Below are 20,179 nucleotides of genomic sequence, written 5' to 3'. Positions count from 1 at the left end.
GGATTAAATTCTAATATTGATATCTTGTTAATTTTCTCCTGCTCCTGTGCCCGAAATATTTCACTCCTGCTTTGTGCTTTACTTCGGATGAGTTTGCATTTTTGACTATGTCTAATTATTAACATTTAGTTATATATTTTCTTAATATTTTAATTTTTTGACAGAAATACTTGATTTGCTCGCGCCAAACAAGCGCATTCTTTTGCCAGCTTTATTTATAAATGTTGAACTAGAATCAGAATTATGGAATTTAAGCCTGCAGTCAGCATAAATGAACGATGCTACATTTGATTAAAATTAAAAACGGATTTAAGAGGATTATTCAGTTTAAATGAAATCTGTCTTAAATTCAAACTTTATGTAAAGTATATTGCATATATTTTTTATTTACCCAGCTCTAAATGCTTAGTTCGAATTCAGGGAAAATATGTAGTTAAAAACAGCAGTTTTCTTTACGAGAGCCCCCCCCCCCCAAACACACAAGTTTTACTTGTTTCGCTAGGAATTTTGGCCGGTTCATTATCTTTGAAAATTTAATATATCCGCTGAAGAAAAGTCATATTCAAAATTAGTCTTTGATTAAAACCTTCCCTGCTTGATTAAAAACAAACTAACTATTAATTTTGGTATAATTGAAGATTTTTCTCCCAATCATGAATGCACCACTATCGACGAATAATGGAATAAATCTGTTTATTCATTGAGTTAATTGAAGCTTAATAAACTCTAAAATTCTCTTTTGATCAATCAACGATGAATAAATGTTTTTTTTTTTAAAATAGTGATAACTAAAATCAAAATGGAACCGTGTTTAATTTCGCGAAAATTTTTCTTGTCATCACTTTATTAAATGTTGAACTCCGGCGAACTGTTGGCCGGAAACGAAGGCATTTAAAATAGCAAGCAAAACACTAGATTTTATTCATTATAAACATTTAAAAAATTTTAATGTTTGCTAATTCACTTAAGTTTATGTAAACAGTGTTAGGTTCCAGTGTGTGTTATTCCCTATGTAATCTCATGAACGAAAGTGATTGTAGTATAAATAATATTTACCTTTTCTTTTGTTTTTAAAGAGAAAACATCTGCATACTCTGTTAGCTATCATTTGCTAAACTCTGTTTTCAGTGTCAAAGCAAGGCAGACTTCACAGTTCCCGTTAAATGTATTACATCAACATTGAAGTTTCAAATGAAGATATGCTTCAGTTGACTCTGACTGTTTTTTGTAAAAGAAGTTATGCCATTTAAGCTAGTATTCGGTAATTTATAGCTATATAAAATTGCTGTGATGGTAAGGTCTAAGCTTGGATCAGGAAGGGAGATGATTAAGTCATGCTTAACAGTGCAAAAGAAGTGCTATTGCTAACATGCAAAAGATAATGTTTTGAGTGGACAATTATTGTCTGTTGTCTACACAAGCCAGTGCACAGTACCGTCGACAGGGTGTAGCATAGAGGCAGCCTGCCCCACAGTGCGACTTAATAGGGGCACTAGTTCAGTTATATTGCAGTAGGCGTCGTTGCTACTAACAATTCCTGTTAGCGTAGCAAGTGCGAGAGAAATTTTTCCAAGCTTAAACTAATTAAAAATTATTTGCGAACAGCAATGGCCCAAGAAAGATTTGTTGGTCTAGCAACTATATCGATAGAGGCTGACATTGCTTATAATTTAAATTTAGAAGAGCTTCAGAAACAGTTTTATTGTGCGATATCCCCAAAGAGCAAACATTTAATTAATATTATTATGTAATTGTTTTGCCTTAATGTTTCTCTTGCAATAAAAACAAAATAGCAATTGAAGATTTTCTTATATTTTTGTCTTAAATCCATCAGGGACGATATTTAATTGTTTGCCTCAGGGCGCTATCTAATCTGGCGACGACCCTGCCAGTGCATCTTATGAAAGTTCGTTTAGATCAGGGGTTTGGCCGCGGGTCAGATGCGGCTGCGATATGATTTTATCCTGCCCGCCAATTGGACTAATTTTTCAATAAGAATCCGCAAAAAAAAAAAAAAAAAAAAAAAAAAAAAAAAAAAACGGGGTGTTGATAGATTTCAAATGCATTAATTAAAATTGTGTTCAAAATATATTCCCGAATAGCAAAAAGTAACCGTAATCCAAGTTACGGTTTTTCTGACTGTAAAAGATCGATTAAAATGGACTAATGAAGAAAAAAAATGTAAAAGAATTCAAAACGAAATAAAGTTACATCAGAATAAACTTCTTTATCAACAAAAAAAATTATGTCGCACGAAATAAGAACACTTTAAAAAGTTGGTAAAAACACGGTTAAAATGAACTAACGAGCAAAAAACGAAATAAAAACAAAATTTCCCGATCTGTATTCATTGACAAAAAACTCGAAGTTATACGAAATTAAAAAAAAAATTACATGTAAATTGTCGGTATATTCGGTTGAAAAACTAACGACTAGCAAAAATTTGCTGATAGTGTTCGTTATCATTAATATACGATAATTTAATCTCACATACTCTGTAATCAGTTCTTATCTGCTTTCAATAAAACTCATATATCTAGTTCTACAGTTTCTTTTTATTACTATGGCCCGCTGAACAGTGCTGAAGTACCCAATGTGGCCCCACGGCGAAACGTTTGGAGACCACTGGTTTAGATAATGCAAAAACAGGTTTTTCGCAATCATAACATTTAAACAGAACATACGGAGCTTACAGAAATAAGAAAAAGGCGACAATAATTGGCATTGAAATATGGGGAGGATTTCACTGAAATTTGATTCGCAAGTGAAAAAAGGATATAGTTTTAATCTCTCAGAATGAAAAAAATTAAGAAACAATTTTAAATAAGTCTTCAAGCACTCATACTTTTCTCTCCGTTAGGCACGACTTATACATTCATATCAAATGAAGATAAAGTAATCCACCTTCATGAGTAGTGCTGCCAATTTAGCTCTTTTCAAGCTAGATCTAGCACTTTTTTTCTTCCTTAGCTCCAAAAATTTTAATCTCCAAATCTAACTCCTTCAGAACTAGTTTCAGCTCTTTTTAGTTGTTTTTATAACTTACTGTTAAAGAAATTGTTTTGAAAGTTTTCCAGATGTTCGCATTTGATAAGGAATTGTATTGTACGTTTGGTGCGAGCATCGTACACGTTTCAAATGCATGACGTCTAGTCAGTCACGTGGCCCAAACAGCCTACCACTTTGTCACCTTAAAATTGATAGCACCCTACAAGTTAGTCTTCGCACAGTGTTCTGGTTGGTAGTTACGATAGCGAGTGGGAAGTTTTCAAAGACTGATCGTAATTCGTTGCAGTAAAGAGTTGTACACCCTTCTTCAAAAATGAGCAAAGAGAAAACTAAAGCTTACAAGCAAACATTTAGGAGGGAGTGGTTGCAAATAGAAATATTTAGTAAGTGGTTGTGTGAAGTTCCTGGGACGCTACAAAAGGCTGCTGTAAGTTTTGTACAGTTAAATTAAGAAACATCTTGCTGCAGTTCCATATAGGGCTGTTTCTATTACAAATATGCTTGTGAAAAAGTCTGATGAGACTGCGAACTTTGAAGATAGGTTAGCATTATTTCTTTGTTGTCACTCATCATTCAACAGTTGCAATCATCTAGTAGATCTTTCAAAAATATTATCCCAGACAATCAAATTATGCCAAAGGTAAAAACGCACCGAACTAAGTGTTCTGCAATTGTAAAGAATATTCTAATTGAGCATTTTGAAGATCTAATTATGGACATTGGAAATGAAAATTTCAACTTGCTAATAGACGAATCGAATGATATCACGGTAAATACGATTTTTAGGAATGGTCATTTATTATAGCAAGAAATTCAACAAAAGTATGCATACATTTCTGATCATGGTGGTTCTAGAAAAGTGTGGTATTGTGGCTGAAAAAAGAGCTCTTCACCAAGAAACTGGATATTAAAAATCTCAATGCAATTGGTACAGACAATGCCAGTGTTATGATTGGTGTCAATAATGGCGTTTATGAACTACTGAAGGCATATATTCCCTCCTTAATTTTAATTAGATGTGTATGCCATTCATTACAACTGGCAATGTCTCACACTTGTGCAGAATCTCTCCCAAGAAAATTAGAATTTTTAGTTGCTGAAACGTATAAGTGGTTTTCACATTCTTCTTCAAGACAAGCAGCATACGAAGAGCTGTATCAAACTATCAACGAAAATGATGCTCCTCTGAAAATTGTAAACAGCTGTGCAACAAGGTAGCTCTTCATTGAACCTGCAGTATACAGAATTCTCACTCAGTGGTTGAAATTAAAAACTCACTTCGAAGTCGTGAGTGTGACTGAGAAATATTACAAAGCTCAAATTTTGTGGGAGATGTACAAAGATGAAAGGAATCTGTTGTACCTTTTATTTTTGCATCCTGCTCTAGTTCAAGTTTAGCAAGTTAACAAAATTTTCGAATCTAACAGTGCAGATAAGATGAGATTATTTGAAGACCTTTCTCGTTTGATTCGCTCTATTGTTAATATGTTAGTGCTACCATTATCCACAGTCGACCCTCTAGAGTCAGAGATTGATGACTATTTTTTGGATCCCAATCCAAATGTTGGTTACTAATTTGAAAGAAAAATTTCAGAGTTGATGATACAAAAGAAAATAATGCAAAATGATGAGCGAAATCTTAGAAGTAGAGCAAGACAGTTTCTTCTTGGTCTCCTCAAACAGCTTAAGCAAAGGTTGCCTGAAAACTTGAATATTTTAAGAATGATCTCTTCTTTTTACTCCCATCTTAGAAATAATTCTGAAAACAGAAAAAATGTTGCTGCTGCTGAATACCAGTACAATACCATCCACTTAAATAAATGAACAAATATAGAAAATTGAGCTGTTCTGGACTAAAGTACGAGAATACAAAGATGCATCTGGAATGAATCCATTTAAAGAAATTGTTCAGTGTGCAATAAATTTATTAATACTGCCAAATTCTAATAAGGAAATTGAACGAATTTCTAGTTCCATGAATATAGTTAAAACTAAATTAAGAAACAAGATGGAATTGTCAACGCTGACAGCTATTTTGTCAGTCAGGTATAGCCTCAGGTGTAACAACAAGTGCTATACAGACTATCCTTTACCCGCATCTACACTGAGTAATATTGGAACAATTGCCACATAGAATAAAGCCGAAAATCAAAGCGAAAACATGGGTGAATTAAGCGCAGAAAATCATGGAAGATGTATTTAGCCACTTATATGCAAGTATCATTTCAGCTTGAATAAAGTAATTTAAAGTATCAGCTACTACTTTTAAAATTTTAGCTTCAAATTTTTATTTTTAAATCCTTTTTAGCTCTTTATAGCTCTTTTTTTTTAAGATTTAGCTGTTTTTAGTAATTTTCATTTGGCAACACTATGAATCACGAGTGCAAGTGGTTGTTATTGTTCTAAATGTTACTCCAATCTAAGATATAAATGTCTCCAAAACATCCCGTTCGTTCAAACTATTTATTCTGTCACAAGAGCTACAAGTATTTTCTGACAGACAGCATCCACTGCTTGAGTTAGAAAGAAGTAAAAATAAAGACTGATAAGATCTGTGTTTTTCTCAAAAAATAAATTACAACAAAATAAACTAGATAGTGTACATGAACTCTTTCCCCCCCATTCACTACGTGGAATAGATTAGGGGAAACCTCTGAAAATTTTCATTCACGTATTTTTTTCATTGTTAGATTATTTCGAGTTTATTTCTTTGCTTTTACCTCCGTAATTCAAGGTAACAAAACGTGTTTCTTTTTATTAAGTATTATCTTAAGAAATTAGTTTCCAAATGCACTACCATTCTTGTAATATTTTAGAAAGATATAACTATTTGTTTGCTTCATCTGTGCAACATTAACTCTCTAATCGAAATGTTCTAAAAAACCACTCGCACCTACTGCAGACGAAGGTATTTTTGTTGAATTATATAAGATATATAAGGTTTTAATTCCTGTGAATGTGCTAATGATGCTTAATTTCTTTACCATTCCACAATAATACCATTCAGAGGAGCGACTAATTATTGTAAAGCGATGCTCCTCGTGATCTTCGTGTAAAATGAATAACTGTCATATGTTTTGCATTTTTTACCATATTGGAAAATTTTAATACCACATTTATATAATGTAGCTGTGGTTATCTTCAAGATCATATGGAAAACATTCTCTACAATGATTTATTTCTAAATTTACAAAATAATCTGAAGCATAAAACAGTACTTCGTTGAATAAAATTCATTTGTCACATTGATAATATTATCACTTGAAATCGGGATAATTTGAATTTTTCATTCATCCAATTCGATTTGTTTATGTGGACATTTTGAAGGAGAAATGCAATTCCCACACTTGTCTCTGACGAATCCTACATGGCAGAAACATCCTTCAACGCACATCTGTATGCACATTATTGTCGTGTTGTAGTTTTCACATGTCTCAGGACATGCTGTTCCACATTTTGTATAATATTCGTGCGGACCAGAACACTGACATTCTATAAGAAACAGAAAATTCTCTTTTTAGAATACATACACTAATCTTCTACAACAAGGAATTTTGTTTGATATTTCATTTAAAAATATGGTTATCATTAGCTTATATAAAGACTTATTAGTAGTATTATGACATTCTCAAGAAAGTAGACCACTTTCACAGTATCTTAATAGATTATCACCAGCTTACCCTACAAAGTAAGCAGATTTTCCCCTTCAATTTGGAAGACTCTCTCTCTCTCTCTCACACACACTCATTGTTCACTAACTGTGGTGTTATTCAAACTTCAGTTACGATGTAAACATTATAAAATTAATTGCATGTTCATTCACTTAAGTTTTAATTATTTCGATAGAAAATGCGAGCAAATATACTCATTTAAGGAAATTTGGTTCATTATATCCGTTAGGAAATTTTAGTGTGCGTTGACGGGACATACTGATACAAAATGATTAATCCCAATTACAAATTGAAATGGGACAGCAACGGCAAATAATTTAATATGAGGATTTAATTTGGTCGAAACTAATCATTAACTTCGGTTACACCTCTACTAAAAGTATATTGTTCCAATCCCACATGTTTTTTTTTGTTACCGGAGCATGATTAAATGGGTTATTATAACCTAATCCACAAAATTCTTGTACTTATTGATACAGAAGACAAACTTACAAAAGTTCATGTCTTTTGTCATCTTTCTATTTCTTCTCCAAACACCAATTGCTGTAATGTCTGGAGAGTGCTTCAACAGCAATTTACGAGATAGTATAATTGTTTTATTTGGGGAGAGAAATATGCATAGTTTTTACCAAATATTTCCAACTTGCACGAACATTGAGATTACCATTTATGTTAATTACTAGTAAATATATAAAACTCACTTACCTTGGGCCCAACATGAAGCGAAAAGAGAAGAAATCGTAACAAAGATGAAAACCACGTTCATGGCCATAGTAAGAATTGGCTACAAGAAAATGAAGTAGATATCTATGTGTTTATTGAAGATAATTCCTTTTAAAATGAATTTAAAATTGCCACCTTATACATAAAACAACCACAGTTTCACTGATTTAGTTTTTTCTTTACTCCTCTAACTGCATATTAATAGGATATTTTTCTTTCACGCACATTTCAAACCATTACATGACATTTTAACTCTTTGCACTTGAACTGAGACGCAAATGTCAGTACTAAATAATCACAACCTGACTCGCATAGAATAATTTTTCAAGTCTTTACATCGATATTAATAACAATTAAATGAAACTTCCTGATTTTTGCGCTGTATTAATATACACATGCAAAATGTAATCAGATTTTTAATATCAGTATAAAACCCAGCATAATGCACTAAACCATAAATTATTATGAACCTATCACATTTGAAGGAAACATTTTAAATCAGTCCTTGAAGTCTTTAAATGCTTATTATTATATCAAAGTTTAAGCTTTGAAATTATTCAAGTTATCATCTACATCAATAGTAAATGCAAAAAAAAAAAAAAAAACAACCTTACCTACACAAATGCAAACACCAGAAGTGCATTCAACTAAAGAATCTTTTAAGCTGCTTACGGACTAAGATGCTTATATAGAGTATACTTTTATAGAGCAATCCAATGAGAATAAATACCATGTAGCAGTCTTTTGGGAGTCAAATTTCTGTTGTTGGAATCGCTTGCACAATATGTTTTGAGTTAATGTGTTGTTTACATGCATAAATGCCTTTTTGTTTGTAATTCGATCAGAGGTTACACCACATTAACTGTATATTTTTTAGAAAGCTGTTTAAATTTCGTAGTAAACCTGAAGAAAGAAATTCTTATATTACAGCATTTAATTGTAAAGTTATAATCGCAAAATTTAACGTTTCAGTTTAAAAAAAATCAAACTACGCAATGCTATAAAGTGTACCTAAATTGCATTTGATATTGCTACTTTATTCGAAGAAATCCGGTGATATGTTTTGTTTCATGAGAAGTATGGAAACCATCGAAAACAATCATAGGCGGGTGCTTTTTGTGTAGTATCATTCTTTTATGGTGACGCATTCGTTATTGCAGTAACTGAAACTAGATAGCTTCATTCTTCGATACAGTACACAACTTGTTTATTATCGTTTTGAAAACTGTACGTTATAACATTATCAATCTGATTTTAAACCAAAACTGAAATAATATAAAAATACCCGTTAGGATCCTAAGTATCGAAATTTATTAAATCCACTCTCCCAGAACAGATATACTAACAGCATACCACTGATGTTTTAAGCAGGGATGGTCTCCTTTGGTTCGAAAAAAATTACTTGAGCCCACTCAAAATTACCGCAACCACCCAACCAGTAAGTTCACTAGGCCACCACAGATAGTTGCGTGCGACGACGCTTTTTGGTTTATTTACATCTGCAGTTGATGTTCACTTTAGATTTTGAGTGATTCTTAGATTATTTTGCTTACATCTAACCCTACCTGTGGTTTCTAAGCAAGGTCGAGTTCACGGTAGTGGTGTCGTCACGTGTAGCCTCAAGTCCTTATCGATATAAGATAAGGGAGAAGTGTCGAAACAACTCGATTGTGTTTCGGTGATACTGAAACTGTTTTATACTTATGACGTTGGTTCGTCAACAGGTTATGATATATAAAGAAGTAAAGAGGAAAAATACTAAAACAAATTTCAGTCATTCCAAGAAACAAATGAAAGATAAGAAAATACGAAAAATGGTAAGAGTACTGAGCATGATCGAGTGGTGACGGAATAGATTCAGCAACGTCGGAGTGGTGGAGTTTGCTTGTCGAGTAGCATGTTGATGGCGAAGGGTGTTATCCCATAAAAACTTAAATTAGCACATGAGTGTGGCTATAGTGAATGGCCACACTCATGTGCTAATTCCTTTGTGATTCGCAGACCGTTTTTCACCACACACTATGTTTAAGAAGCCTCATGGAATTTCTATACATAGTGTGTGGTGAAAAACGGTCTGCGAATCACAAAGGAATTACAGAGTATGAGATGAATTTGGCAGACTTGTAGCAAGTGTACAGCACTGATGAAATTGAATTGTATTTCCGATGCGAAGTGCAATAAAGGATGAAGACTGTCCATGGGACAGTGTAAGGATATAAAGTAAATGTCGTAGGGTGTTCAAACATAACTTCACAAAAGTAGACTGCTGGTGACAAGAAAAACTAAATGCCTCTGGGCGTTGAAAAGCGTTTTCACAGAAAACGTTTTTAAAATCTTTTAACGAGGCCTTTAAAAGTTACTCCGTGATAAAAATGCAAATAAAATGGTTGGATTACCACTACTATTATTAGAATGGCTTGGAAAGTATTTGTGGTTGATCACCGCTTAACGGAATATTGCAAATTTTCAATCTGGACAAAAGTTCAACTCACCCCAGAGCTAACCTCAGGCGTAAGAAAAATGGATATCCAACTTACATCACATATACAAGTCCAAGTAATATTACGCTACTTGAAGGCTAAGCATTGATTCCTTTTTCACGAAACATTTTGTTAGTTATCACAAATGCTGGCAAGCAAGTTGATTTATTAAAAAAATTAATATGAACTGCTTTGGTTTGCTGCTTATGCTACCATTTCTTTAATGTTGACGCTTGTGCCTTCCAGGACTTAATACATCAAAAGAGAAAAAAGCGTTGCTTGAGTATGCAAAAATGTTAGGGACCTGTTGTAGGTTTAATGATGAAAAGTGGATGAACATTGATTAAAAAAAACATATGTTGGTCATATGTAAAGGCATTCAAATTCATTTTTAACTTTATTATATAATTTTGTTTACGGAATATAAAGATAAATATCATTAATTAAAATTGCAATAAAACACTCCCTCAACATCAAGGAGGCTACAATGGTAAATCACTCACAAGTAAAAGTAAACTCTTAAATCAGTGTTTCCCAACGTGGGGCGCACGCTCCACAAGGAGGGGGGGGTAATTTGAATATTTTGGGGACAATTAGGAAATGATGTTGCATTCATCACTTCATCACCGATATAATCAAGAAATCACCATTGTCGGTGATAAATTATCGATGTTGCAACCCTGATTTTCCGAGAAAAAAACAAAAAGCTGGCAACACTAGTACAGCAGTCAACATAAATACTTGGCGGCGTAAGTGTGTGTTTTTTAATATTTTAATGTATATTGTCAATGTTTTTATGCTAGCAGACGTTTTTATGTAACATTTTTACATGTTAGTTTTTCTGGTTACCTAAAAGTTGAGTTACTATCAATATAAATAAAATGAACACTTTGCCCCAATTGTATTAGGTTCGTTTGACAGCTGAAAACATAAACATAATCTCTCATATTTCGTTGTTTCTTTTTATCTGTTTGTGAAGGTAGACTTTTAAAATTTTACTTTTTTATTATTTTAACTTTTTATTTATTATACGTGTTTGTAGTAGTCGAAATACATGTTATGCTCCATTAATTTCCTTGTATACTTTATAAACCTATTTTTTTTTCGTTTCAGTTGCTAACCTTATGCATAAAATGAGTAATGCAAGCAAGAAAAAATTCCTCAGTATTCAGATGAGTATTTGAAGTTTGGTTTCATACCCGCCCCTCAAGATAAACGGTCACCATTCTGTCTATTGTGCGAACACTGTTTGACCAACGAATTAATGAAAAAAGGTCGTCTCTAAGCGCACTTGAAGGCGAAACATAGCACTTATGGGAACTATGATTTGAACCAATTTAATTCTCTAAAGGAGAAGCTTGAAAAAAGATCAACAATAGATTCATTGTTCTCTGTACGAACTGCTACCCAAAATGGTACTCTTGAAGCTAGTTATGAAATTTCTCTGCCTCATAGTTAAATCAGGAAAAAAAATCATACTATAGGGGAGGATTTAAATAAACCAGCGATATCAATTTTTCTTCACTATCAACGCTAATGCCAAATGTGAGCGTCTCTTCAAATCGCTCTAAATATATTGCGCTTAATTTGCAAACAAAGCTTTTGTTATTACAAGTAATTTTTAAATAATAAACAGTAAATCTTAGTATTCAAAATACGTATGCTATTTCAACTATTTAGTATCGATAACGTCACAGTAGAATATTCATGGCTATATATGAATTTGGGCGATTGTCTTGGGGAAGAACGTTTATTCCATGGTAATTTAATAAACTGAGTGGTTATTGTAGAAATGGTATTTAAATTCTTGCACTGATTTCGTTGCATAATTCATCGATGTGCCACTCATTACCACAGTATAAAACGACCTCTGTGAGTATCATATTACATTGTATTAAAATCAGCACTGAGATGCCCCTATTTTAGAATTAAACATGCTTATATGAATATTCTGTTGTCACACATCGCAAAAGCTGCTATACAAGGCACGCAGATGTAACCCTAGATTGTAATCTGGAGCACACATTTGTTTACCTCATATAGTTAAACAGGAGCACTCCACGATAAATCTGACGTTATTACGAAATGCCACGTGAGGGCTCATTTTTTGCGTGATGAAGTTCAAAACATGTACATCACCTAAACTTAAGCATCGGAAGATAATAGGAAAATATCTGCAGTCCGGCATGTAAATATCAATCAGGAATTCAAAATTTATGAGATCGGTTTACTAACAGAATTCTGTGTAACGAGTTGTGCATTCCTGGTCGTCAAGGTGATGTAGCTACACACAAGCAGAACAAATATGAGAGTTGGCCTCGCAGCAACACTAATTGTAAGGAATATTGTGGCTCATCTACAGAGAGCTGGAAGGCCATGCAGTTTCACAGCCACACTCACTCAGCGAGTTATGGATGTGGCGAATGTTTAAAGAACATCTTCGGCCGGGTGCACCATCATCCCTCCCGAATGTGAAGTTGCATAATGATATATAATCGTTTCATTGGTTTGTACTTGATCCTATTGAAAATCTATAGTATATTAGTGGTACTGTTAGCGGACTAAGGAATTTATTATTTCTTATGATTTTATCTCTCTTTTTTTTTTTGGAATTTTTATTTATTTTTTTACATAGTTCAGAAACCCTGCTTTCTAGACCAAACATGAAACATTTTTAAGACACTTAAGGTTCTCCAATAAGCGGGTTAGTAACACCGGACGATGAACTTCATCTCAGACAATTAGAAACATCAATGCCAATGCCGGAATTCTAACCCGCTATTGTTGATTGGAGAGCGGGTATGTATAGTCTGATTTTCCAAATGTTTACCATTTGGAAAATCAGACGCTGTATGCTTTACAAAACACGTCTCTTTCAACATTTAAAAAAAAAAAAAAAAAAAAAAAAAAACATGTGCCTTCCAAAAGACGATATAGCGTGCAATACTGTAGGTACAATTTGCAACATAGTGTTAAGAAACATTTTGAGGAAAAACAAGTGGGTAGCAGCGAGTTCCACCGTTTGCAAAAAAAAAAAAAAAATGACTTTAACTGGAATATCAGACCAGTGTATTTAAAAACAGTACAGTTAGCTCCTTTACATTAATTTCCAAAATAGAAGAATAAAGTGCGTGAGATTTTTGTAAAGCGCTGCACAACGATTTTAGAGATGTTTTATGCCCTTATAAATGTTTCTAGATGAGATTTGAAGATGTCTAATCGAATGACGACGTGTTTGTCATTTCAGCTGCAGCATGGAGACGTACATAGATTTGAAATTACTATTAATTAATATCTCAGCGTCAATGAAGAATTACCATCGCTTAATATTTCAGTAACTAATTTTAAAACGTTCTCCATGATTTTGGTTTCTAGTTTGTGTTGAATTCGTTTCTTACCCTTCGGAAAATTTTATTTCATTTACTTCAGTACTATATTATACTATACTTTTGTAAAGTATAATATAGTATAATTCAGTACTATATTATACTTTACAAACAATTATATATTTTTATATCAATTTTTTACTGTAGCACTCTTATAATTATCGCAGGTCAAAGGACATGTTGTACCACTCATAAATTTCGTTTGGATTCTTGCATGCTAGAAAGCAAAGAGAAATATGACTATATTTTTTCATTCTGGAAAGAACAAAAGAAAGTGAAATATATTAAAGTTTTCACTACATTTTTATATATTCTTCGGAATTATCCTGAAAGATGAATTAAAATAATTTTAATGAAGAATGTGTATAATCAGATATAAATTTAGTAAGTTGCTAGTCAACATCGATTATGCTTTCTAGGATGAAACTTTCCGGCTATTCCGGAAACGTCTTTTATAGACTAAGCACAGAAACACAACAACTTCAGGGCCTGTCATTAATTTGGTGATTGTCTAACACTGACATAAGAATAACGTCTACCAATTAACAATCTCGGTGTCGGTGATAGAGCGGCAGTGCCATGTATTCGGTCCACCAAGCCAGCCGTACATAAATGAAGTATAGGTAACTTAAATCGTCGTCTACGGTTCAATGCATTATATAATAAGAAATGCCAATGTTAATAAATGCATTACGTGAAAAACACTGTAAACCTTCAGATTAGTATTTAAAAAATTACGCTGAAATTATAATTTGTTTTAAACAGCGAAATAAGATTATACGGTGGTCAGTTAAATAACATTAAATGTTATTATGGGCGGGATTAGCTGTGTTCTCCTACCAGGATCTTGGCTGACTAGCCATCAGTCATGCTTGTAGCATGCGGAGCACAGTTAAGCCTGGGATGGATTTCCGTGGTGGGCTGGCAACCTACAACCACCGACTTCACCGAAATATTGGCACTGCCTATATTTCGGTGAAGTCGGGGGGCCATACCCAGGAAGTCTTAGTATCATGCCTCCACGTCCCCCCGGGAAACATGGTGTCGTAATGAGCCATGGCAAAGTTGTTACTAAGCAAAGAGCTGGCAGAAAGCTATAAAGTGCATCTCCAAAGACGTTATGTGGCCAGCGTGGGAGATGTTAGGACTTGAAATGACATCTGCTGTTTCATCATTGGCGGAAGAATTCACATATCAACGGCAATGTGGAGCAACTGGCAGGCGGAAGATTCTGAATACAGATCAACGGCTGACAGAGTGAGCCAAGTTAGCTGGCTATTACAGACGTGGAAGAGATCGGGGCCTCACCACGTTACTATCTTCTATCCTATTAGTCGACCATGGAGAAACGGAAAGAGTTTACAAGCTATGCTTTGGAAGTTGGAACCTCTGCAACGTCCCAAGCTGTAAATAGTTACAGGGAAGAAGACACTGAAACTGTGAATAAAACGAGCGCTGCAAGTGCACTCCATGGTGATGATGTCAACTTAAATCCGAAAAGAAGGTTGGCATTTGATATTCCTCGTTTGAAAACAAGAAACAGAGTCTTGAAAATTGGAACTTGAAACGTGAGAACATTATGTAAACTAGGAAATTTTGACAACCTTATACAGGAAATAAAAAAGACTTAAAGTTGATGTGATGAGAATTCAAAACAAGATGGCCTAACACGGGAAAACTATAAAAATATGGCTTTACATTTGTACATTCTGGTGGAGAGAAGCATGAATATGGAGTGGGTTTCATGTTTAAGAAAGACATCTTTAAATGTATAATGGGGCTGTGGCCCATAAACGAAAGAATAATACTTATTAAATTAGCCGCATAGCCACACATTTAACATCATAATTATCCAGGTTTATGCCCCTACGATGACTTACAATGATGAAGAAATAGAAGATTTTTATAATAACTTACAAAAATCTATAGAATATGTGAAATCAAATGAGATACTCATAGTGATGGGTGACTTGAATGCAAAGGTTGGAGAAGGGGAATCCGTCGTTGGAAAATTTGGACTAGACGACAGAAATGAAAGAGGTGAGAGATTGATACAATTCTGCATTCAAAACAACTTGCGCCTAATGAATACGTTCTTTCAACATCCAAAGCCCAGACTATATACTTGGACAAACCCAGATAACTCTATAAGAAACCAAATAGATTTCATAATGATAAATAATAGATACAAAAATAATATATCCAACATAAAAACTTACCTAGGTGCTGATATAGATTCAGACCATAACCCTTTTGTGTCTACTTTAAAAATTAAACTTAAAAACATTTCTAAAAACAATCATACTGAAAGACTTGACTTCAGAGCTCTGAATATACCTGCCAACATAATGATGTTCAACTCAGAAATTAGGAAGAAATTAGATCATGTAGGATATAAAACAGAAGACAATATACTTTGTAGCACAGAGGAAATTGAAAACAGGTGGTCAAAGTTTAGAAATCGTAAGACAGCTAACGAGGTTATTCCAAAAACGAAATACAATAAGAAAAAACCTTGGATGACCGAATCAATACTAGAACTTATGAATGAAAGACGAAAAAAGAAAAGTACACAACAGTATATAATACTCAGTAAAATTATAAAACAATTAATGCGGGAAGGCTAAAGACAAGTGGCTAAATGAAAAATGTAAAGTAATAGCGGAATTGGACAAGAAACACAATAGTAAAGAAATGCATAAATCAATCCAAACCCTGAAAAATAAAAAGAAAATTTTCAACCATAATCCTTGTATAAAAGATCAAAATGGAAAAATGCTACTAGAGACACAAGATATCATAAAAGGATGGAAAGAATATGGAAAAGAACTCTTTGACTCTGATCGTAACAGATATACAAAATATGGATGGTGAACCAATTACATATGAAGAAATAGAATACGCTCTAAGTCAAATGAAAACAGGTAAAACACCAGGCCCTGATCAGATCAGTATTGAATTGTTAAAGTAAACGAAAACACACTTAATGATCTAAAGGTTATTTTTAATAACATCTATGATACAGGATACATCCCTGATGATCTAAGGAAATCCATCTTTGTCACTTCTCAAAATTCCAAGAACTTTTGAATGTTCAGAATATAGACTAATAAGTTTAACAAGCCATGTTACAAAATTACTACTGAGAATAATCCTAGAAAGAATAAAAGATACTTTGTCAGTAGAAATAGAAGACACTCAATCAGGTTTTCAAAAAGACAAAAGTACAAGAGAAGGAATCTTCAATTTGAAAACATTATGTGAAAGAAGCCTTGACAACCAAAAAGGCATATATCTTTTATATTTACAGCTATTTTGCCTGCTTCTGTAAACAGAAGCAAGTGCACTCCTTCTGTAAACAGAAGGAGTGCACCTGTTTAAATGTCATTGGCTTTTTTACTCACGGATTTTTAGGGCATTGTAGATGTATATTTACCAATAACTATATGTAGCATAAAGGAAGAGAAATGTACTCATACCTTTTTCTGGGTGTTGTGGCTTTTCTTCTTTGTGCAATGTCCAAACTATTGTGTGTGTGGGGGGGGGTAGGCAATGTGGGAGAATTTAAATAGAAATGGAAAAAAAAACGGTTTTTTGAATAATATATATATACATATATATTATATTATTAGGGATGGGTGGAGCGTTTTTTATATTTATATAGGGTGGGAAAGGGTGAAAGGGGTTGAAAACAGCAACTGATTTTTATAGGGGAGAAGGGGATAGACGGGGTGCAGTCCGTTTCGACTATGCTTGGTCGTCGTCTGAACACATGGAGGAAGTGGATGCTATGGTCGGGTAGGTGCTTCTGCTTTTGAAGTGTTTGTGTTATCGCCTATTGGTCGGGGTTGTGACCTCAATTTTATGTTGTGAAGCTTCCAAACTCGGAGATTATGTAGGGCCTGTGGACGTTGATAGAGTTCGCATCGCATTTTATGGCTATTGTTTCCGATATTCTAAGCATTGTTTCATTGTCTTGTCTGTCTACTATGATGACCTTGTCGATCTGCGGGGTATGTTTTTGTTCAAGGGCGTGAACAGTTATTTCAGTTTTTCCTGTGCTTTGTATTCGATTTTTCTTGTTGATGATGCGTTTTTTAGTGTTTAAATGTTCTGGAATAGGGATGTTACAATAGCGGAAGTATTCTTGTAGTCTTGCCCATAAAGACCTGATGGTGGAACCTGTGTAGGTGATATCACAGTCCTTTTGGCAGGGAAATTTATAGACTACGTTGTGGTGTTCAAATATTTCTTTTTGGCTGTGAGATTTAGTGGGTTTTAGGAGATTTGCCAATTTTTGGTTTGTGTGAATACCAGTTTGTAGTCAGTATGTTTGAAGATGCATTTGTAGGCTTTTTATGTGTTTTGGTGTATGGTAGTTTGATAATATTTTGTGTTGGGAAGTTTGTTTTGGTACTTGGGTTGTTTTGGCGGTTTTTGGCCGTACTGTTTGCGTAATTTATTAATTGTGTAGGATAGTTGCGATTTTTGAAGATCTGTGTTAGTTTTTTTTATTTCTGCGTTTAGATTACTCTGATTGGTTGAAAATTTATAAGCATTTATGAATTGTGATAAGATGACCAATTTTTTAACGGAATATGGATGGTATGAGTGGAAATGGAGGTAGTTTCCGATATGCGAGGGTTTGTGGTATACTTTCGTGGCTATTTGTTGTATGTTCTGATTAATGCCAAGTTTAAGAAATTGATGGATTTGTTCTGTTCGGATTCTATGGTGAATTTTAGTCTGTTGCTGTAACTGTTTAGGGACTTTTTAAGGTGGTGATGTGTGTAGGATTTCCAATGCACAGAATATCGTCCACGTATCTGTCATAAAAGGTGATGCGGGGGGGGGGGGGTAGGAGTGATTCTATGTGTGCTAGGAATAATTCCGCTAGTTGTCCGCTGATGTTTTGGCCGATGGGGAGTCCGAAGATTTGAATGTAGATGTTACTGAACTTGAAGAAGTTTGCCGAGATTATTAGTTTTATTAAGTTAGTAATGTCATTGGGCGTTAGTTTAGTATGAAAGTGTAGGGTGTGGTCTTCTGTGAGTAGTGTGTGTATGATGTCTAAAGTTCTGGGGACGTCTACGTTGGTGTATAAAGGGGCCGCATCCAATGAAGTGAGGCTGTTTTCCTGGCATATATCTTTGTTTTATTGATTATGCCAAAGCATTTGATTCAATAGATCACAAGAAATTAATACATATCCTACAGAATAATGGGTTAAAAGGAAAAGATCTACGTATAATTACAAATATATACTGGAATCAAATAGCCTCAATAAGATATAAAAATACATATTCTGGAAACTTTGAAATCAAAAAAGGAGTAAGGCAAGGATGTGTCTTATCATCCTTACTGTACAATATATATAGTGAGCACGTTTTTAAAAATATTTCAGAACTGAAGGGTATAAAATTCGGAGGCAGGAACTTCAACAACTTCAGGTATGCAGATGACACAGTTCTTATAGCTGAATCTGAAGATGATATTCAAAACTTAGTCACAGAAATTTACAACAGAAGCTTAGACATGGGATTAATTATTAACCTAAAGAAAACAAAGTGCATGATTATATCAAAAGAACCAATAAATAAGAAACTAAACATAACTGTTAACAAAAAGAAAATTGAACAGGTTCAGGCTTTTATATATTTGGGACAAATGTTTACAGACAGAGGAAATTCCCTTAAAGAAATAAAAAGAAGAATAGAGATAGCAAGAAAAGCCTTTACTGATATGAAAACTGTTCTAACATCCAGAGACATTAATATAGACACAAGAAAAAGATTAATAAAATTATATATCTGGTCAACCCTTCTCTACAACAGTGAAACTTGGACTCTAAATAAAGAAGCAAAGAAAAAATTAAAAGCTTTCGAAATGTGAACCATCAGAGGAATGTTGAAAATACCATGGACAGAGAAAATGAAAAACGAAGATGTTTTATAAAAAGCAAAAATGAAAATAATTAAAGCGCGAAAATTTAAATATTTTGGACATCTAACTAGACAAGATGGCATTCAGAAATTAACATTAGAAGGAAAATTGGATGGAAAAAGAGGGAGAGGTAGACCCAACAGAATGTTGTTTGAAGACATTAAGGACTGGACTGGCTTGAATTACCATAAATGTTCCAGAGCAGAAAAGAAAGAAAAAGGTTCCGTGACATGGTTGCCAACTTCCTTCTAGGGGATGACACTTGAAGAAGAAGAAATAACATTAAAACTGAACAGTAATATCCGGACTAATAATATAGTAAATGCTGAAACAAAATAATCATCATCACTACATAGAGAACGAAGCATAATACTAATCCTTGTAGAATTGAAGAACTAAAGGAACCTTAACTTTCATCGACCTAGATTGACCAAAAGCTGTATTTATGTGATCGGAATTCAAAAATTAGCTAATTTTGTTTTCTGTAGAAATAAAGCGATGAGATAGCGAAACGTTCTTGAATGAGACATATTCGGGATAATGAACCTAAACCTTTCCCAAAATGCTCTACACTATTCAGAAAAGAGCAACTTCGTTTATAGTAAACCCTTCTTTGAAAACTGATATCAATAAGCCTTAGGGTAAATCAAACCGATATTGAGAGAACGCTGTTTCGAAGCACAGCGAAGATGAAATGAAAAAAGGCGGACGAGAAGTTTGAAGTGGGAACGTACATAGATGTTGACCAGCAGGTGTTCGATTGTTTCAAGCCAGGAATTCTAAGCTTAAAAAAAGTTAAATTTTCTGTTATAAAGTGAAGTGTCTTTATTTTATGAAAATATTGAGTTTAAAGCGAACTAAAAAGGCTATTGTTGATTGTTCAGCTCAGAAGAGAGAACTTCGGAAATGCACAAAGAAGAAGATCGTGAGTTACAGTGATGTGAGACAGCTTAAAACTATTTTAGTA

At 33.8% G+C, this 20,179-nt stretch overlaps 1 protein-coding gene across 2 annotated transcripts; it reads right to left on the bottom strand.

Annotated features, from left to right (window-relative positions):
• Nucleotides 1-6,170: 6,170 nt before the first annotated feature.
• On the bottom strand, nt 6,171-8,440 carry LOC150102686 (cysteine-rich venom protein 6-like). Of its 2 annotated transcripts, none has more exons than XM_090399533.1 (3): nt 8,018-8,440; nt 7,386-7,487; nt 6,171-6,501 (listed from the first exon to the last, which is right to left on the bottom strand). In XM_090399533.1, exons 2-3 carry the CDS (start codon nt 7,450-7,452, stop codon nt 6,296-6,298), a joined length of 273 nt encoding a protein of 90 aa, XP_090255659.1. In that variant the 5' UTR covers nt 7,453-7,487; nt 8,018-8,440; the 3' UTR covers nt 6,171-6,295. The 2 variants fall into 2 exon arrangements, with proteins under 2 accessions (XP_090255659.1, XP_090255658.1); XM_090399532.1 differs by having other exon boundaries at nt 7,386-7,464; nt 8,018-8,437.
• Between the last annotated feature and the right edge of the window lie 11,739 nt (nt 8,441-20,179).

The sequence above is a fragment of the Typopeltis vanoorti genome, chromosome 10, assembly GCF_054136105.1.
Source record: "Typopeltis vanoorti isolate ZY-2024b chromosome 10, IOZ_Tvanoo_1.0, whole genome shotgun sequence".
NCBI classification, from domain to species: domain Eukaryota; kingdom Metazoa; phylum Arthropoda; class Arachnida; order Uropygi; family Thelyphonidae; genus Typopeltis; species Typopeltis vanoorti.
This window is presented reverse-complemented; position numbering and strand designations above follow the sequence as displayed.